At 52.3% G+C, this 20,998-nt stretch overlaps 1 protein-coding gene across 9 annotated transcripts in view; it reads left to right on the forward strand.

The window, feature by feature from the left end:
• The window catches only part of EP400 (E1A binding protein p400), a 98,163-nt gene that overhangs the window by 17,162 nt on the left and 60,003 nt on the right, over positions 1–20,998 (forward strand). For 7 of the 9 annotated variants that reach the window (XM_028095830.2, XM_088019548.1, XM_028095832.2 and 4 more), the window contains 10 exons: positions 8,977–9,067; positions 10,417–10,524; positions 11,026–11,411; positions 13,462–13,752; positions 14,508–14,693; positions 16,205–16,345; positions 16,796–16,874; positions 17,606–17,655; positions 18,017–18,074; positions 18,862–18,951. In XM_028095830.2, the coding sequence (XP_027951631.2) occupies positions 8,977–9,067; positions 10,417–10,524; positions 11,026–11,411; positions 13,462–13,752; positions 14,508–14,693; positions 16,205–16,345; positions 16,796–16,874; positions 17,606–17,655; positions 18,017–18,074; positions 18,862–18,951 (1,480 nt within the window). The remainder of the gene's footprint in view (positions 1–8,976; positions 9,068–10,416; positions 10,525–11,025; positions 11,412–13,461; positions 13,753–14,507; positions 14,694–16,204; positions 16,346–16,795; positions 16,875–17,605; positions 17,656–18,016; positions 18,075–18,861; positions 18,952–20,998) is intronic. The other 2 variants (XM_028095833.2, XM_028095834.2) reach the window with 1 other exon arrangement.

Here is a 20,998-nt window from a genome sequence, read left to right on the forward strand (position 1 = left end):
CTCCCCCAAACTGGGCGACCGGCCGTTGCAGATACCGCGTCACGCATTTTTATCCCTGATGCTCCGCGTGCCTCAGGTGAGAGTGTTCTCTTACCTGATGCGGTACAAGTCACGTCAGGACCACGACTAAGCCAAAGCTCATATGGGGTTTTTGTGTCTTGACCTGATGGTGTCCTTTATAGAGTTGACCCTTACAGAGTGCAGGGGCACTGTCCCCACACAGTGGAAACGCCATGTACAACTTTTGACTCCCCAAAAACTTAACTCCTCTTAGCCTGCTGTTGACTGGAAGCCTTACCGATAACCTGGTCGATTAGCACATATGTTGTCTGTTAATGTGTTTTATATACTGTATTCTTCCAGTAAAGTAAGCTGGAGAGAAGGAAATCATAAGAAGAGAAAATACATTTACTGTTCTGTATGGAAAAAAATCTGCGTGTAAGTGGACCTACGCAGCTCAAACTGGGATTGCCTGCTGTACATAGTTGCCATGCCTCCTCAGTCTTTTTAATCTGGGCCGGCTCCTCAGTCTTTCATGACCTTCACGGTTTTGAGTTTAGGCTAGTTATTTGATAGAATGTCCTTTGATACTGGATTGTCTGATGTTTCCTTGTGTCTGACTTGGGCCATGTATCTTTGAGAGGAATACCACAGAAGTGACGCTGTGCACGGCTCGTGCTGCCGTATTAGGGGGCCATGAGGTCACTGTCCTGTGACTGGTGATGCTCACTTTGACCACTTGGTGAGGCTGGTGTCCATCAGGCTTTTGCTGTGGAAGGTTCTTAGTTTTTCTTTGGTAAATGATAAATAATTTGGGGAAGATACTTTGAGACTCTGTAAATATCCTGTATCTCATTAAACTTTCAGCCACTAATTCCACCATCTGGCCAGAATCTGTTTTCACCTTAAAGATTGCAAAATGGATTTTCTAGCTCTGTTGTCCCTAATGCTTTGATTGGCTGGCATCTTGCTGTTATCAGTGCGCTTTCCTTTTCCTCCACTTACGTATTCATATATGGATTTTTATTTCAGTCAGTGGGTTATGTCACTAATAGTATTTATTTAGACTTAATTCAGTAAAACTCGGTCTTTTTTGTCTGTAGTTCTGTTGAGTTTTGCCAGCCCGACAGAGTTGTGTAGCCACCACTGCGGTCCAGAAACCGCTCTGTCCCCCTCCCGGAACCTTCGCTCTTTGCCTCTGTGAGTTTGCCTTTTCCAGAATATAAGAAGTCTAGATGGAGTCATACCACATGTGGCTTCTGTCGCGGAGCGGCCACGCTGTGCCGTTTGCCCGAGCGGTGTTCGGTGGCATGGGTGTGCCTGGTCGGTCTCCACTCACCTGTTGAAGGTCGGGTATTGTTTACTTAGGAGTAGAGCTGTGTCAGTGTCCCGGAGAGGTTTGTGTGTGTGAACCTAGGCCTTTGTTTCATTTCAGTACATAGCTCGGCAGCAGGTGGCTGGCTGGTGTCATAGGTGTAGGTTCGAGTTTACAAGAAACCTCCAAACCCGCCCTGGCTGTGCCCTGCTGCGCTCTGTTGCCCCCAGTGGAGGGGAGGCCCCGGTGCGTCCTCCCTGCTCATCTCCAGTCTGTGACCAGCTTGCAGTGGTTGCTGTTTGTGTATCTTCTTTGGGAAAGCCTGAATCCTGCGTGTCACTGTTAGATTTGAGAACCCTTTGTATGGTGTGAATGCAGGTTCCTTGTCACATACAGATTTGCAGATGTTTTTCTCCCGTTCTAAAGCTCGTCTTTCTCTCTTTTTATGTTTTGATGCGGTCTGTTTTATCATTTTTTTGGTTTTATAGATTGTGCTTTTGGCATCCTAAGAACTCTTGGCTCAGCCCGAGGTCACAGAAACCTGTATTTTCTCCTGGAACTTGTATGGGTCTGTGTTTCACACGTACATCCACGATCCCCTTTGAGTCAGGTTCTGTATTACTTGGCAGACGTACGTGGAGGTTTGCTTTTCTGCATGTTGATTTCCAGTTGTTCCAGGACCATTTCTTAAAAAGACCGTTCTTTTTCCATATATTGATCTTGCATCTTTGCCGAAAATGAGCTGATTCCTGTCTCTGTGGGTCTCTTTCTAGAGTCTCCGGAATTCCCTTCATCTGTTTGTCTTGCTAATGCCACACGGTCTGGGCCACTGTAGCTTTGTAGTAAGTTTTGAAATCAGTGTGAGTTCAACCCTTTTCTTTTCTTTTTCTTTTTAATTGTTTTGATCATTCTAGTTCCTTTCCATTTTCATAGAGATTTTAGAATCTGCTCTGTTGATATCTGCAGAATTTTGATTTGGATTGCATTGAATCTGTTGACCACTTTTGGGGAGGAGTGATGTCTTGACAATATTGCATCTTCCAGTCCGGGAATATGGCATTTCTCTCCCTTTATTTTGGTTGTCTTTGATTTGTTTCCTCAGTGTTTTGTAGTTTTCAGTATGCCAATTCTGTACATATTTTGTTAGATTTATACTCAGGTATTTTCCAGTTTTTCTGTGGTATTGTAAGTGGTAGTTAAATAAAAAAAATTGAGATGTTCATGGCAGGTATGTAAGAATACAGGTGATTATTTGAACCTATACTCTGCAACCTTGGTAAACTCGTTTGTTAGTTTTTGGAGCTTTTTTGTAGATTTTATGGGATTTTCTACATAGAGAATCATGTCTGCCAAGAAAAGCAAGATTTTTTTTTCCCCTATTTATATACCTTTTATTTATTTTTATCTTCTTGCCTTATTGCCCTGCCAAGGAATTCCAAATACGCTAAGTGGAATGGTCAGAATACTTATTCTTACCTTCTTCCTAATGTTTGGGGGAATGCATTTAGTGTTTCGCTGTCAGTCAGGTATGTAGTAGCTGCCGATTCTATAGCTGTCCTTTACAAGGTGAAGGAGATTTCTTTATTTCTAGTATTTATCCTGAATGGATATTGAATTTTGTCCATTGGTATTTCTGCATCTGTTCGCATGATCATGTGATTTTTCTTCTTGGGTCTGTAAAGAAGGTGAGTTTTATCACATCAACGTTTAATTCATTGGTGGAGAAGGCACAGATCCTAAGTGTTGCAGCTTTTGTGGAATTTGTCAAGGGCCAGTCAGGGTAACCCACTCCCATCAGGTCTCCTTGTGCCCCCTCCATCATCTGCTGCCCAGCGCCCCCCCTTCTGTTACCGTGTGTTTTGACCCAATGGAGACCTTCAATCTGGTCCTCATGCACTGTTGACATACCCTGGTCACTCTCTGAGCCCTTCCTTACTTGCTGGCACAAAATAAGGTTCATCTTGTGTTTTCCTTGATCTAGCCCAGAATCGGTCATTTCTGCAAGGGGTCTGGTCCCCTTTGGTGGGGAAGAGTAATCTGAGCCTGATATTTAGTTGCTTCTTGTGATGAGTTTGACGCAATTGAAAATAAGATCCTTTACATTTGAGATTGTGAGAACATGTATTAGCGGGGCATCTTTCCTGTTAATGCTTCACAGAATGTAATGTATTATTGTGTTTCTAGACCACATCGGTAAGTATTTGCCTAAGGACAGTGGGACAGTGGAAGACAAGGGGTGCCTGTCAGCTTATGAAACAGACATGTGGCCTCCATGGTGACACAGATTAAACCACTGTGACTTGCCATCACACTCACCAGATCACCAGAAATTAAACTAGATAGAATCTGCAGATGTAGGTCAGTGGGATTCTCATCTACTTATGATGGGAGGGTAGCACGGAGATGTTTGGAAACATTTTGCCTGACCTGGAAGAGGTGAGCATGGGCAGACCCTTTGTCCCGACAGCGTGCTGTTAAGAAATTCTTGAGTGTCTCTGCCAGAAACCAGGTATAATAGTATTCCTAGCGACACTGGTTGTAATAGTGTCCAGTTGGAAAGAACCGGATGTCCCCTGGCAGGGAGAACAGATCAGTGGATCATGCACATTCGTACAGAGGAATGTCGATGAGAGCCATCAGTAGGGAAGGGGCTGGCCACAGTGCCAACACGCGTGGCTGTGTGCGGGGCTCAGCCACATTTTGTGGAACAGAGGGGGTGTATGGGGAGTTCTCTAGGAAGCAAAGCCAGAGGAGATACAGTGTGGAGACGAGTCTGCAGGTGACAGCATCACCAGATGTTCACACACAGCTCAGGAAGTGGGTCCCTTCGCGGTGCCCAGAGTCTGTGAGGCACGAGCAGCAGTCTGTTTCCTGAGCCTTGTGTGATGAGTACACAGGCAGTTGCTTTATTTTAATTTTTTTAAATTATTTATTTGAGAGAGAGAGAGAGAGAGTACAAGTGGGAGGGGCAGAAAGAGAGGGAGAAGCAGGCTCCCCGCGGAGCAGGGAGCCTGACTGACGTGGGGCTCGATCCCAGGACCTGGGACCATGACCTGAGCCGAAGGCAGACGTTTAACGACTGAGCCACCCGGGTGCCCCTATTATCACTCTTTTAAACTTTGTGTATTTATTTTTCTCCTTTCCTTCTCCACAGTTTATGAAGAAGAATTTCACACAGAAAAGTTGAAAAGCGTTCAGTGACAGCTCTGTTCCACTGTTTAAATTCTAATAATTTTACTATGCATTTAAAATCACATCCATATGTTTTATAATTTCTTTTGTGTGTATGATATATTTCATAATCAGATATTTAAGAGGCTAATAGAGGAAGACCAAGGAGTCTCCAGTTTGAATTACAGATCTTGGAGGCAAACACTAGTGGGTTTCTCAGGAAATAGGAGAATGGAGTCTGTCAGAAAAGAGTTGAAATGAAAACATGTCCCGGGACCGCTTGGGTGGCTCAGTCGGTGAAGTGTCTGCCTTCAGCTCAGGTCATGATCCTTGGGGGCCCTGGGATTGAGTCCCGCATCGGGCTCCCTGCTCAGTGGGGAGCCTGCTTCTCCCTCTGCCGGCCGTTCCCCCTGCTTGTGCTCTCTTTCTCTTTCTGACAAATAAATAAATAAAATCTTTAAAAAAAAAATTTTTTTTTTTAAAGAAAGAAAATATGCCCCTTGTTTTCTTTGGAAAAAACATCTCAGTGTGAGTTTTATTTACAACCAGTTGTAGAATTTTAAATTGACCAATCTGTATTGACTAAAGAAACGCTGGAAGTAAGTGCAGAATTTTCTGTATTACAAAATATGCCCCTTGTTTTTCTTTGGAAAAAACATCTCAGTGTGAGTTTTATTTACAACCAGTTGTAGAATTTTAAATTGACCAATCTGTATTGACTAAAGAAACGCTGGAAGTAAGTGCAGAATTTTCTGTATTACATCTGTATTTCTGTCTGCTTCCGGAAGATTTTGAGGGAGTACTATTGAGTGCAGGTGTCCTAGGTAAAGTGACGTGTATACAGATACACACGTATGTATGTGTGTTCGTTTATGAGAAAATCCATCGTAAGTAGTGTCTTGCAGTGATTTTTCTGTTAGAGAAAATGGGTAGTTACCCATGATTCCATCCTTCTAACGCAAAATTTTTTTTTTTAAAGATTTTTTTATTTATTTTTTAACAGAGAGAGACAGCGAGAGAGGGAACACAAGCAGGGAGAGTGGGAGAGGGAGAAGCAGGCTTCCCGCTGAGCAGGGAGCCCGATGTGGGACTCGATCCCAGGACCCTGGGATTATGACCTGAGCCGAAGGCAGACGCTTAACGACTGAGCCACCCAGGCGCCCACTAACACAAAAATTTTTCTTGGCTTGGTTTGTTTTGTTTTTAAGTAATCTCCACACCCAATGTGGGACCTGTACTTACAACCCTGAGATCAAGAGTCACGGGCTCCACCGACTGAGCCAGCCGGGTGCCCCAAATATCTTTTATATTACATCTGTACCAGTTGACTGAGTGTATTTATACTTTTTGAAAATGTTATTTCATTTAACAAATACTCCTTAGGTTTTATTCACTTTTAATAATTCTTATTCTAGCAGCTCCTAATATGCCGTCATTTTGAGGAACTGCAATTCGGTAAATTATTTTTCTAATTTTAAGTTACATCTTTTTTATTTAGAAAAAACTCACAGGAGCGGCATTAGTGAATCAGGAAAGTCTAAGTATCTTTATGGTACTTGGCTATATCTTGTCACTTTGTTTTGAGGTAAAAGTGCTGCTAGAAATACACAAATGGTCCCAGTTATTATTTTGGCCTGGTCAGCACTGTTGTGCCTTCTAAACAAGAGTTTAAGACATATTCTCAGGATGAATTTCATTATTTGTAACTAGTTAGAGGACTTTTAATAATTAATCGGTTGCTAATTAAGCTCTACAAATAAATAACAGAGTTCTCAGTTTATGTGTGTATTACTTCATTTCTAAAAGCCTTTGAGGTGGTGTTCTGCTAGAGTGCAGTTGTATACAAGATAGTATTTTATTTGTTATTTGGATTTTAAACAACCATCCTCATTGGAGATTACTTTTCGGTGATTATGATGTTAGAGAAAATGGATAATTGCAGCTCTGTGACCTTACCCTATTAATGCTATCTTTTTTTTTTTTCTAAGATTTTATTTATTTGGGAGAAAGAGAGAGACAGAAGGAGCAGTGGGGAAGGGCAGAGGGAGGGAGAAGCAGACTTCCTGCTGAGCAGGGAGCCCCATGTGGGACTCGATCCCAGGACCCTGGGACCATGACCTGAGCCGAAGGCAGACGCTTCACTGACTGAGCCGCCCAGGCGCCCTTAAGTTTGTATTTTAAAGACTGCAGTATCTCTCCCAGTAGAATACTCAGGAAGACAGTGTAAGAGAAAGCAGAGTCATTCTGAAGGCAAGAGTCTGGCGGGGGGGTGGTGGTGGTGGTGCTGGGGTGGAGGGGTGGATGACAGCGAGGAACGCGGGAGAAGAGAGGCCAGCCCTCCCTGCCCGTGTCTGTGATGAGCACAAGTTGTTTATTTCAATGACGTCCAGTGTTTCGACCTTTTCCTGTGGACGCCTAGTCCCCCAGCACCGTTTTCGGGAAGACTTTCCATCCCCTTTGGGGCTGTGCAGCCTTGAGGGGATGACTGGGCAGTGTGAGTGCGCGTCCCCTGGGCTCGGCCTGGCTCTTGTCATCTTCCCACCGATACACGGCGCGACACCGCCCCAGTGGCCCAGCTCCGTCCAGGGATGCCGAGTCTGCCCCGCCGCCTCCTCCCTCGACACCGTGCTTTCAGTTCATGGACTTTGTATTCCAGATAGTTTATTTTTCAGTTCTGGCATCTCTGTTTGGTTCTCTTTCTTAATAGTTTCTTCTTTCTCTTGTTCTTCTTGCAGTATGTTTTCTTTATGTCCTTGGGCATACTTCTTAAAGCCACTGTAAGATCCTTGCTGCTAAGTCCAGCATTTGCGTTGCGTGGGGTTTGTGTCTATGAACTGTACTCTGAGTATGGCTCATGTTTTCCTGTGTCTTTGTGTTTGGGAGACATTTTGGATGTCATGAATGAGAGGCTGTAGGGACTCCGGTTTCTTTTACAGTCTTCTGAAGAGTATTGATCATTTCTGCTTTCGTAGTTAACGTGATTGAATTTTAATTCTCCTACGGTAGGGCACCGGAAATCTTAGTGTGCTTACGTTGGTCTGTGCTTGGAGTCTTTGTGTGTGCCTGCTTGAGGAGGTAGCCAGAGACTAGGGAGAGAGCTTGGGGCCTCCCTGTGTCCAGCCATCTCCTGGGGTGACTCCCCCTTCCTTCTGCGGTGGTTTCGTGCTCTCTGCCCTCGTGGCCTTCAAGCCATCGAGGCTCTGTGGGTCTGGTTCCGGGCTGGTGCACACAGCACAGGCTGGGGCCTGCTGTCACGCCAAATGCCGTGAGACTGTAAACTTCTCCTCTTTCCACCCCTTTCTCTCAGGCGTCCAGTCCCATTCTCCAGAGTTCATGTCTGTCTGGAGTATGTGCAGTCTCCTAGGAATCACTTGGCCATTACTGGACACAGAACCCTTTATCAGCTTCTTTTATTAAAAAAAAAAAGCCTTCTTTTGACTATAAAAGTATGTGTTCATTGTAGGATATTTGGAAGGTCTAGAGAAGTGATCACACACAGATTATAAATTACCTATGACCCTACCCCCAGAGGTGACGACTGCTCACATCCTGTGTGTTTCTCACATCATTCTTTTCTTTCCTCCCTCCTTTCCCCTCCCTCTCCTTTCCTCCCTTCATCTTCACGAAACGTAGATGGGGGTGCTTACTTGCCCCTCAGTCGGTCACTGCACCTATCCCCATGGGAGACCCTGACCGGTGTGGCTGGTGCTGCGGGGTGGTGCCTACCCCGGGGCACTTACCTTGTGTCGGCGTGCGTAACTTCGGCATTTAAAGTGCCTGGCTAAGTAGAGCGGACAGAGTTGAACCATGAAAACAGTTAGCAACTAGTGCTTGGTAAACATCATCCTTAGCACCTAGCAGCCCCGCAAGGATGGTACGGAGATGTGACAACGTGGGGCGCCCCGACTCGGCCACTTCCTGTGTGTGCCAGAAGCTTTCCCATGTCAGCAGTTCACGTCACCTGGATACGTGTTACCCAGCATTACCCAGCTAGGTAGGGTGCTCACTTGCCACAAATGACAGGTTCATCAGATTGCTGTCTGTCAAGTAGGGCTTTAGTGTCATTTTCCAGGAGGAAGAAATTGTCAACCTTTCTTTTTCTTAGCTTTTGTGTCTTGGGGGGCAAGTGATGACAGGCAGCGTGACAGGGAGGCTCAGCTGTCGGATTGAGGACTGGCGTTTCCCGACACTGGCCAGTCCTGTGCCGTCTCTGTTCGTTTCTGAGGGAGTGTAGATCTGCACTGATGGGAACTCCATTTAAAACCAGAATAAGATCTTTTACAAGTCCTTTTTTTCTCCTCCAGAGGTAAGTTAGAACTTCAAGTTCTTTATTACATATAAACATACATTACATGCAGTGGGCAGATAACATTTCTCTAGTTAGAGCGTAGGGAGGCCAGTGTGTGGAATAATTACGATGGTTTAGTTCGTACCCGTTCTCGTAAGGCACCTGCACGATCAGAGTCTCATGTTTTCATTTTCTCTTTCAGCAGCAAGCTCTGGCGGGGGCCCTTGTGGCGGGGGCTGGAAGTGTGGGAGAGACGGACCCCTTTAAGAGGCAGCAGGCGGGGACCCCGGCAGGTACGTCCTGGAGCACCAGCCCGCGTGGCCTGAGGGGACGTACAGCGTAGCGGCCACATGAACGCTGAAGTGCTTAGTTTTGGTGACTTTCTTTCTACTTGGAGAATTAATTGTTTGTGCTGATTATCAGCTGAAGAGAACATGTGTTTGTGGCTGTATGTGTGTGTACTGAAGGTAGAAGTTTGCCCATTGAGTTCGGTGTGTCCCATTTCGGTTTTCTGTGCTCTGCCAGGCTCTTAGTCCTCAGGATTGAGGGTAAAACCGCCTTATTTTTCAAGTTGTCACTCGTATTTTTTAAACTGAATTTTTTCTTCTCATTATAAAAACACACATTTCATGTGAAAGATTTGGGCAGTCGAGGAAGGTGTGGGTCGAGTCTCCCTCTGCTTTGGTGTTCCCTTCCTGTGCCCCAGCCACAGAGTAGCTGCTGCTGCCGTCTGCGTGCGTGCCGGACCTCCTGCCCACACGCTTGCGTTGTTCCACGTGGTCCTTCCGAGGGAATGGGGGTGCGCTTCCTGTGCCCTGTTCTGTCGCCAGCAGTAACTTCCTCGGCCGCCTGTTCAGGACCACAGTCTTTCTGACGGCTGTGCATTCCTCGAGCGCATGGGGGTCCTTCCCTCATCACACCCTTGGTAGTCCTTGTTGTTACCACCTTTTTCCGTGAACACGAGATTGAATTCCTACTCCCAGATTTTTTTTGACATGTTTTTCACCGTATCTAAGGGAGAAGCTCCTAGAAATGGAAGTGCTCAGTCAGAGCACATGGGTGACGCACACGGCCCCGCAGAAGGGCCAGCCCTTCTTCAGTCCCATCTACAGCTTCTGATGCTCTCATGTTTTGGCCAGTTTATGAAGCATGATTACTCTTCTGGTCTTTGTTGATCTGCTGGGTGAACACAGGTCCTCTGTTGTGCTGTGGAGCTCTTCAGTTTGGATGAGGTTGCTCGGTCCCTTGCCGTGTCATTAACCCTTTGTGACTCTGTCCCTCTGCTCAGACATTTCTGCTCTTTGCCCGTTCTGTGTGTCTGGTTGCTGGCACTTCTCACGTGAACTTGGAAGAGCTTTCCACACGGCAGCCCCGCCAGGCTCTCGCCCGCATGTGTGCTGCAGACGCCACGGTCTCCTGGGGTGTCACTCACCCTTGCTTTTGTAGGAGGCTGCTTCTCATAGTTGCGAAATTTTAATGGAAAGAAATTACCAACCTTAGCTTTTCTGGCTTCTGGATTTTGGTTCACGTATGGAAGGGCCTCCCTGTTCAAAGACTATAAAAACACTGACACATGTTTTTTCTACTACTTCTGTGGTTTTGTTTTTACATCAAACTGCACCTTTTCTGAAAATTATTCCAGAGCAGTCTAAGCGGCCTCGGCTTGAAGTGGGCCACCAGGGGGCAGCTTTCCAGCACCCGGGGGCGAATGCAGGGGTTCCTCTTCAGCAGCTAATGCCGACAGCTCAAGGTAAGGCCCAGTGCAGCACGGGCCCTTCTAGCTCAGAAAGAGCGCCGGTGCGGGGGGCGGCCTGCGGCCCGGCATCTGGCCAGCACTGGCACGGTCGTGGCAGCGCGGTGCAAGTGGCTTCCGGGGCTGGGCCCGGCTTGGAGCTCCGGGTCGGTGGGGGGGGGCGGGGGGTGCGGGAGCCGTGCATGCCGTTGTCCCTCGGCTCCCCTCCTCCGCTCGCCTGCACGCCCCGCGGGTGCTGCCGCACTCAGGGTGCTGGTTGCCATGCCCGTTCTGCCGGATGCTAGCTTGCAGGGGTCAAGCGCCTTTCTTTCTCTGTGTGCTCATTTGTAACATCAGAGGTAATGCCATGGAAGTTTCTGCCAGCAGAATTTTCCGTTGGGGGTGTGTGATGGCTCTGAGTAACGGGTCTGTGACGAGGGCCGGGCTGTGAGGTCTGCCGTGCGCTAAGGTGCTCCGGGCTCCAAGCTCAGCGCTGCTCGGGCTGTTCCTGTCTTGTAGGAGGAATGCCTCCTGCCCCCCAGGCCGCTCAGCTCGCCGGACAGAAGCCAAGCCAGCAGCAGTACGACCCGTCCACGGGGCCTCCGGTGCAGAACGCCGCCAGCCTGCACACCCCGCCGCCGCAGCTCCCCGGCAGGCTGCCCCCGGCCGGCCTCCCCGCCGCGCCCCTGCCGCCAGCACTGCACTTTCCTCAGCAGCCGCAGGTGGTGGAGCCTCACGCACAGCTCCAGGTCCCGGCGAAGACGCAGCAGCCAAACGCCCCTGTCCCTGCGCCCCCGCCCAGCCAGCTGCCTGCTCCGCCGCCGCAGCCCGTGCCGCAGGCCCTGCACGCCCCGATGCCTGGGAAGGCGCAGATGCAGGCCGCTCAGCTCTCGTCCCAGCCGCAGGTACTTGGTGGGCACCTGTCCTGTTAGAAACGGAAGAAAAGCCGAGGTGTGCGTTGCACGCCGCCCCGCCCTCCAGGTGGCTTGCTGTCCGCTTGGAACCAGTACGTCGCTCAGCGTTCTTTTGTCCGCCTCCGTAACCAGCCGCAGTTACGTTGTGGAGAACCAGCGAACAGCACAGGTCTACTTGCTGCTTGCGGTTTGGCGGCTGTGCAGAGGGTGTCGTGGCCGTTGTCCTGGCTGGTGTGTCCAGTGATGCGGGGCGGGTGGCAGGTGCCCGCCCACCAGTGCGCAAGGGGGGCTGCGGGAGTGCGGGGCTGCTCTAGGCTGCATGGCTCCGGCGAGCCACTGCGGATGCTTGTCCACGCCCGGCCGGCTGCTGGGCCCCCCACGGACGCCGCCCCCTTCTGGGCGCTGTGCGCTCTGCAAAGGCGTAAGGCCTTACTTCCCTGGGTTTGTAGCCTGTTGCTCCTCCTCCCCTACTGAGTGCTGGAAAAGTGTACAGGGAGCTGCTCGCCGTTCCTAAGGAGCAGTGAGTCCCCGAAAGTGAGTGTGAACCACCGGGAGCCCCGAGGCAGGTGGTGCTCTCAGAGAATCGTCTTGGTGTGTGTGATTGCATCACCTGGGAAGGCTTCCCCTCTCTCTTGCCGTTTCCCTCATGAACAAGGGGCTTTCCTAGGGGGGCTTTCCGGTCAAGGGCTTTGTGGCTATTTGAGATTGATGGCGAGCTTTGACCTTGTGTGGTGATGGGGTAACCGCATACTTGCCTTGTGTGCACCACCTGTGGAGCTGTGGGCACTGTGGGGAGACTATTGGCATCGTTTTATTTTCTCTGCCCGGCAGCCATAGGTTGTAGAATCTTTATTATCCCCATTTTACCGTAAAAAGACCCGAGTGGCTTAAGTAACTTGGCAGGATCATGCAGCCCGTGGCTGGAGGAGCTGAGAACTGCATCCTGACGGATTCTGGATCCTTCTGTGCAGGTCTCCGTGGCCGCTCTGTGCGCACCCTGGGGACCCACCACCGCTTTGGTTATATTTTTATGGAAACAGTCTCTCTGTTTCCAGTCCTTTGTCTCATTGAGCCACACAGCTGACTTCAGGCAGCACCGGCGTTTTGTTTTGGTTCCTTTACTTGCCCTTGTTGTTGAAAGGATCAGCTCCTTACAAAACCCATGGAAACCTGTCCTTCCTAGATTGGGTAGGGCTGACAGACGTTTCCTGGGAAGGGCCACAAAGAGGGGACGTGAAAACACGTCAGGCCTGCGGGCCACGAGGTTTCCGCTGCCCTCACTGAGCTCTGCTGTGGATGGCGAGCAGCCCCAGAGCACAGAAGTGAGGGCTTTGGCCGGGTGCCACTGGAGCTTTCTCTCCAAGAGCGTGAGGCCGGCCGCGGTAGGAGGAGACTAGGTGAGGGGGAGGCAGAAATGGCACAGTGCCTGGGTACAGAGAGTGTTTCTGTCGGTGTCTTCCCCGGATTCCAGGTTACAGACGTGCCTCTTACGTTGTGGGTAGCACCTTGCCTTCTCTGCTCTCTGCTCGCCCCCAGAATTCCTGTAGGAGCTCAGCTTTGTCCACAGTCAGGGTGGCAGGCGTTCCTCTGCTGTACACAGAGTTTTAACCTGGCAGACTGCCTGCCGTGAGAGGGGCACGTGGAACTGGTGTTCACTTTTCAAAGAAAAGGTACAAGATGAACATTCGGTATTTTTCAGTTAAGAAGCAGCTTATGCAGTTACAAATTCTAAAAAATAATTTAAACAGGAGAAACAGCTACAAAAAGCAAAAAACAGAAAAGGCTCCCGTGGGATAAGACGGCACATGAAAGCCGGGTTTGTGACGTGCTCCTTGTGCAGCTTTGTGGAGGGAAGGGACGCGTCACACTTGCGGGCATGGTCGGGCGGGTGTTCGTGCGCTGCGTGTGCGTTACTCCTTTGCTCCGCTGCGGGAGGGGCTCCCCTGTGCTCACCTCTGTGGGCGACACGGCCTTTGGCGTGTGGCTGCACGAGGGGGGCTGAGGTCTCCTGTTCACTGCCGGCCTGTTTTCTGCCTGCCAGACGGTGGCGTCAGCAAGAGCCCCTGTGGACCCTGCCCAGCCCTGTCAGCGGCCCCCGCCAGCGGCCTCTTCTACCTCGTCCGCAGCTCCTGCCGGCGGCTCGGGCCCGTCACCCGCACGGGTCTCTGCAGGGAATAGACCCTCCTCGGCAGCCAGCAAGTCACTGTCTCCGGTCACCTCCCGGTCCCCGGGGGCAGCCGTGTCAGCACCCCCAAAACCGCAGAGCCCAGCTCAGAATGCCGCCCCGCCCCAAGACAGCTCTCAGGATAAGGTGGCAGAACAAATAGCACTGGTAAGCGCACTTAGAATGCCAAGAAGGTTGTCAAATGTGTTGTAGTTTGTGAAGCTTACTTGATTTCAATTTCTGCAAAGGATGCAATAGTTTAAAACTGAGCACTCGATCGTGAGGACAGTCAGACATGGTTTCTGATCAGTTAGACACCAGGGTTATAGCCGGGAAGGCTCTCCCGTCCTGGTGGAAGTGGACCTGTAGGGGGAACGTGCTTTCTGTGCTGACCTCAGGCGGCGCTGCGCGCAGGCTACAGGGCAGCGCCGGGAGGACAGCCGAGGCTGGTGTGGCCGTGGCCCAGCACCCCAGTTAGCGCTTGCCGTTTGTGGGGTGACTAAGCAGTTGTTTAAATTTCATGGGGGGAGTTAAACATAGCAAGACTGGTACGGTGTTGCAGCCCTAGTCTTCCCTGTCGTCCGGTGCTCACTCAGGGATGTTGTGTGGCCAGTCTTACGTGACCTGTCCCTGCCCTTCCCAGTGGTTTTGGAGCAAGGGCCAGGCCTGTGTAGTTTCCCTTGTAAGTGCTCTGGTGTGGACAGTGGCCTGTGTGTTCTATCTGTGTTTTGGAGACGGGGTGTGGCCATTGCTTCCCCTGCTTCTGGGGAGGGGGGCATGCCTGCTCACCTCTCTAGGGCCACTTTCGACCTTTGTGTCCAGTCCTGTCTTTGTTACTGAGGCTTCCCGAATTTGGGGTCTGAACTAGTGGAATGCACTTACTAATCACGTGGGGACGTGCCCCACCCCTGCGCTCCTTGCAGGAAAACCAGATCCATCAGCGAATAGCAGATTTGAGGAAAGAAGGCCTGTGGTCCCTCAGGCGGTTGCCCAAACTGCAGGAGGCCCCGCGCCCCAAATCTCATTGGGACTATCTGCTGGAGGAGATGCAGTGGATGGCCACAGACTTTGCCCAGGAGAGGAGGTGGAAGATGGCCGCGGCCAGGAAGGTGGGTGAGGCACGCGTGGTGGCACTTCTGGGCAGGCGCTCGTTCACACTGCCGGACGTGGGAGTGTCCAGGCCAACTCGGAGGGGTCTGGCTCCGAAACACGAAGAGTGCTCTGGCACCGTTTAGGAAGTAACTGTGTGGTGTGGTTTGCTTGTGAGGGGCTGTCTGCAGAGCCCCGGTGCGGACGCTGGGGGCAGACGCGTCATGCATTTCGGTTCTTCTTGCCAGTCTCTCCTGGCGGTTGGAAAGCCTGCAGCCCGCAGACCCAGGCTGGTGCCGGTGGTGGTGTCATGAGGGAGCTGAGGAGGCTCAGGGTTTGGAGGGAGCAGAGAGGCTGGTCGGCTGGTGGGCAGCTTGGGGGCCTGTCCTGGGCCTTCAGGACAGGTCTTCTGTCCAGCGTCCCCCCAGCTCTGTCTGAGGATTGGTTTCCTTCTCACTGGTCCCAAAGCAGACGCCCAGTCCTGGGGAGCCTCTAGCAGATGGCACTGCCGCTACTAGGAATGCGGAAAGGGACAGAGTTCCAGAAACCTTAGGTCTCAGAGTACGAAGCAGCTGTCCTCATGTACGTGTAGATGGCTCTAGGCCCTGCTTCTCTCATGTCACTGCACCACCGTCTGTTCCTTGGGGCGGAGCTGCTCTCTTTTCATTTCCCGTGCTCTCAGGCCTGGGGAGCGGTCCCGTGTGCCCTGCTGTCCACCTCCCTCTCTGAACTCTGCTTTCCCTCTGTAGGCGGGGGTCTTAAATCAGATGCATGGAGTCCAGAAAAACCCGATTGCTCCTTAGGCATGCTTTTTTCATAAAGGAGGATGGTCCTGAGCATGTGGGCACCAGGTGGACAGGGCTTGGCAGCGAGTGCTGCCCTCTCCTGGGAGAGACTGCAGACCCCGAGCAGGAGGCTTTGTGCCGGGGGTGTGGTTGGACCAGGATGAGGCCCCGAGGAGTCTGTGGGAGGGGGGCCAGCCACAGTGTCCAACAGGCCCCCCAGCGAGCTTCTCTGCTCGGTGTGGGGGCCCACAGCCAGGCATGCTCTGGCTCACAGCGTGTCTGTTTCCGAGTTCCTTCTCAGCACCTTTTTGAGAACTGCTGGTAGGATGTAAGAGCACAGGTCCTGGAAAGCAGCTTGGGATTTAAAGGAAAAGCCTTGGAAACGATGAGTCGTCCCACCCGACAGTTTGCGTGCCTAGTAGGTCATTGCATCCTGCTGCGTTCGTGCAGTGCAAGGGATGCCTGTCGAAGGAGTTACTCTGTTTGATGAAAAGGTGTTAATCGTATGTCAAATGAGAGACGATTGTAACACAGTATGGTATACTCTTTGGAGAAAAATAAGTGTATTTAGTAAAACAACCCTTTGTGGAAAGTCATGCGGGGTGTTGGTGTTGGCCGTGGTCTTTGCTGGTGTGGGCGTGTCTCCTGCACCCGCCAAGCAGACGAAGGCGCATCCCCTGCGAATCTGTGCATTTGCGCCCGCCTGCCGCAGCACGGTGTCAAGGCCGTGACCTTTGATTTACTAGCTCATCAGGACTGTGGTGCGTCACCACGAGGAAAAGAAGCTTCGTGAGGAGAGGGGAAAGAAGGAGGAGCAGAACCGACTGAGACGAATCGCTGCCTCAACCGCCAGAGAAATAGAGTGTTTTTGGTCAAATATTGAACAGGTAAATCCTGGAATTTACATGGGGTCCTGAAAACCTAGACTGTGCCTTCTGCACATGCCTGACTGAGTGATGCGATAGCTCAGGCAGGTCACGCCCGTGGCGGCACTGGGAGAGGTGCATGTGCCCGAGGTTCTTCTGTGCTCGTGTTTGCGCGCCGTGGCTGCGAGCTTCGTGCGGTTGGCGAGGGGCCTTCTAGTGTTTCCTTCAGTGTGAGCGCTAGTCACGGAAGGCAGCTGGTTTCCAGCGTGGCTGTTCTGCTGCACGCGTCCTGGTACAGAACACGCTCAGCCCCCACCGCCCCCTCCCCAGCCCCCGTGGGACTCGGGTGGCACGTAGCTGCACAACACCTGACTACGTGCCAAACTGAGAGTTTCATCTGAAGTGACTTGAGGTGACGTTGTCTGTAACTTCCATCCTCATTGATGTTTTTATTCTACTCTTCGTACTCAGGTTGTGGAGATAAAACTACAAGTAGAACTGGAAGAAAAAAGGAAAAAGGCCTTAACTTTACAGAAGGTTCCCAGGAGAGGTAGGATATGTTTTAAAAGCCTTCACGTTTCCGATGCCTCTTTGGCCTCCCTGCTCGCCCGCAGCTAGCCATGGAGGTGGTGCCGGGGCGCTTGCTCGCCGGACTGGGCTTGCGCTCTGCCCGACGTCACACTCCCCCGTGCAGCTGCTCAAGCTGTGAACCTCAGCTCTCTTGAGGTTTGCTGGCACGAGTCAGCACCCCCAGGCTCTCTGATGGGCTCTGGGGCCGTCTTGGGATTGAGGCTCCTGTCCCCTGTGGCCAGTGCCGGACGCTGAAATGAACTCCCACAGGCGTCTGCCCCTTGTGGGGTCTTCTGTGGTCGGTGCACAGCCTCTGCAGCACCTCCCCATCATTGGACACCGTGATGCGTGCCGGGCACCGGCGGAAGCGGCTGTCACGGGGCCGGGGGGCATGGTGTGTCTCGGTCTGTTGGTGAGGAAATGGAGGCGGAGCGGTGGGCTCTGCCCAGACTCGTACAACCATAAGATTGTAGAGAGCATAGAAGACGCACGTTGCCATTTAGCTCCCCGGTCCCTCTCCAGATCAGACGTGTGGAGAGCTGCCAGAGAACTATGTAGGCACAGGGCCGGGGGCTGGTGTGTTGCCGCCCCGGTTCCCAGAAGGAAGGAGGCGGAGCTCACGCTTGCTGTCTTCCTCCCGTGAGGAGGTGCCAGTGGGGCGCGGCCTACACAGGAGCTCCAGTGAAACTGAATCATGTTTCTTGTCTCTAGGAAAAGAGTCGAGGCCTAAAGGGCTTGATGCGTTGCCAGAAGCTTTCCTGGTAAGTTGAGGACTGCTGCTGTACTAGGTGAGAGAGGGAAGCCGCGAAGAAGACACAGTGTCTGATAAAACAGAGTCCCTTTTTTTCCCCGGGGAAACGTGTGTATCGTCCGTAGTATTCTCCTCCGTTACAGAGTCGGTGTTTACTCTGGGGAAGAAGCTTGGTTCTTAGTGTTAGGCTCCCATGGGGTGTCGATCCGGGGACAAGGGAAGACACGGCGACGGGATTTAGTCCCGCCTGCCCGCTGCCCAGAGGCCGGCGTGTTTGTCCCGGGCTCACCACTGCCTTCCCGGGAGCCTGTGAAGTAGACGTTTCTGCTTTGGTTTCCCGTTCTGTTTGCGAGTTTTATTCTCTGTTTCAGGAGTCGGGGTTGTCTGGAAGGAAGAGGAAAGCTAGCACGTCTCTGACTGATGACGAAGGTCTGTGTCCTGGTCCTCTCCTGCCGTCTGCAGGCCCAGGGCTTGCTCCATGCTGTCAGGGTGCCTGATGGCCCAGTGACGTGTGTCGTCGGGGGCCAGGCGCCCTGGGGGTTGGGAGGGGGTCTGCAGAAATGAGCCAGACTGTGAAGGAGGGACAGCACAGGGCCACTTGTGGACATTTTGTTTGCGTGGCGGAGTCAGCAGGGAAGGCTGGGGGCAGGCAGGAGAAAAGGCGTAGTCTGGTGGCAGGGCCCCCTGGGGGCAAGGGCTTGTGCTCAGATGGGGGCGGGCCATAGCTGGGCTGGCTCTGCTGTAGGTTCTGGTGGGTTCTTCTCACCCAGAGCCACGTCTCTGCTGGAAGTGAGGTACGGGGGGTGGGGTCAACCTAGCTTGAGGTGGTGGTTGCCCAGGACGGGAGCCAAGCTGAGGGAACGGCATGCTGGGCAGGTGGCTGGGGCCCCTGACGTGGGCGATGACAAAGTCCCCGTGACCCCGGACAGCCTGCTCCTGGGTTTTTCTGCTGTGGGGTCAGCAGGTGGATGAGAAGTTTGACATCACTCCGTGTTTTGCTGGAGTAGGTCCGTCGTGTAAGGAGGAACCAGGTTGTGTTTTACACCCTGCTCAGTTAGCTCACCCGCACTTCCAAACTTAACCGGAGAAACAGAAAGACCTCGTTGAGTCCCCTCGTAGCCATGCGAGACGGTGTTGGAGCCTGGTAGTGTTTCATGAGCAGTTGGGGAGGCGCGGTGAGGTCGGTGTCCCTGACGTCTGCTCGTGACCGTTTCAGTGGAAGACGAGGAGGAGACCATAGAGGAGGAAGAAGCTAACGAGGGGGCCGTGGACCACCAGGCCGAGCTGTCCAACTTAGCCAGAGAAGGTAGGGTACGAGTGTCTCACCGGAGATGCGCTTAGGAAACGTGGAGCGTGCACACGAGAACGTGTGACGTCTAAAGACCCGATAGATACCTCGAACGCTGGCGTCAGGGCCAACTGGCAGTGTGGGACAGAGAGCGTGAGCGCCGCGTGCTAGCCGGTGACCTGCCCTGGTGGCTCATCGTTTCCGCTCTGGCTGTCCTACCACTTAGCACGGCCCGGAGCGCCGCTGGGCTCGCCCTGGGGCACGGCATCTAAACGGCATCGCGCCTTGGCCTTACTGCTCTTTCCCTCGGCTCTCCTGGCCCCGAGCTTTGCCCGGCGGTTGTCGCTGCGGGTTCGCTAGCCTTCCCTGCTGAGCTGCGTTCCAGATGTGAGCGTGTCACAGACTCCCGTCTTGGGCTGCTGCTGGGCTTTCGGCTTGTCCCCTGTTGCGCCCTCAGTGCGGCAGGAGCGTTCCTGTGGCCAGTGCCCGCGACGCGTGTGTGTGCCAGAGCGGAGGGCTGGGTCGGCGCACACGCGGTCCGCTGGGCGAGGCTGGCCAGGCTGCAGGGCTCGCTCCAACCCCCATACGTTGGGGCGCTATGCCCACCCGGTGAGGGGACACGGCACCTCCGCATGCCTGCGGGTGGCGCTTCTCTGAGAACTGATGAGGTGTGCCATCTTGTCATGGGTTCCTCTCTTCCCTTATGGTCTCTCTTCCCCACGTCAGCTTGCAGGCGTGCGTTGTGTGTCCCACACGTGGCTTCTTTGTGGTCACATGCATCACAGTGGCCCCCTCACGGTGCGTGCATGTGTTTCCATTCTCTTTATGGGGCCTTTTGGGGAACGGGCGTTCTTAATTTTAGCATAGTTGGATTTATCAGTCTTGTTTTAAAAAATCCCTTTTTAGCTCAAGATCATGAGGCAGTTTTCCTGTTTGTCCACAGATTTTTTATTTTACTCACATATTGCTGTATCTGATCCATCAAGAATAGCTTTTGTCTCGTGTGGAATAAGAGTGCAATTTCTTTCTTTTTTTTTTTCCTTCTCCAAAACGGATCCCAGTCATCCTGGCACCATTTGAAAGGCCGGTCTTTGCCCCTGCTGGTCCCGGCCAGCTCAGATGGCAGGCAGGTTTCTGGAGCGCAGGCTCTTTCCCGAGCTCTGTGGTGCAGCCAGTCCGCCCGCGTGTCCTCGGGCTCCGTGGTCGTTCCTGAGAGCTGGCTGGGGGTCCTCCCACCTTAGTCTTCTCAGGACGGCCCTGGCCGCCTCGGGTCTCTTCCCGGTCCGCCTCAGGATCTGCTCATCCAGTTTCGGATAGGCATCCGTGGGGACTGGTGGCCTGGAGGCAGAGGGTTATAGCCAACACTTGCATCTTGACGAAGCTGAGCTTTTCTGGTCCCTGAGCACAGTGTACCTGTCCGTCCGTTCACGCAGGTCGCCTTCAGGAGCCTCCAGGGACATTTTATAATTGCGTATTTTTTTGTGAGATTAATTTCTAGGTGCCTTGTCTGTTTCAAAGTTGTAGTAAGTGGTGTGTTTGCTGAGTTTGGAAGTGCAGCTCCCGTGGAGCTCGCCCCCCCCATGGGCGTGGCCTCTTGGCCTCCGGAGAGCCGCTCTGCCTGTCTAACCGGGGCCCTCTTGCTGCCCTCCTTGCAGGGAGGGACGGATTTAGACATCCTGCTGCGGGGCGCCCCGCATGTTTGTGCTCTGGAAGGGAGCACCTCCTCCTGCGGCGGCTGCTCCCTCCACGGCTCCGGCGCTCCTCGGGGCCTCCTTGGGACCCCGTTTGTGTTCTTGCTGCTGCCACTTTCCAAGGACAGTGTGGGCCTCCGGCGGGTCGGAGTCCATGCCAGCATCTCTGCCACTTTCCGTAGGCGGAAACGGGGGAGCCCGGCTGGGGGTTTGCTAGGGCAAGCTCTTTCTGCAGAAGGGATCACAACCTTTTTTGTCTGCTTTTTATAGCATTTTTCTGCTTTATTTTTGTTTGACTTTTATTTGATGTTTCCTCTTTTTCATATTACCAATTATTTCCCATTGTTGGTGTTTTTATCGTTATGTTTATGAGG

Source organism: Eumetopias jubatus, unplaced genomic scaffold, assembly GCF_037043125.1.
Source record: "Eumetopias jubatus isolate StellerSeaLion01/CBP00866 unplaced genomic scaffold, mEumJub1_p1.0 scaffold_16, whole genome shotgun sequence".
NCBI lineage: Eukaryota > Metazoa > Chordata > Mammalia > Carnivora > Otariidae > Eumetopias > Eumetopias jubatus.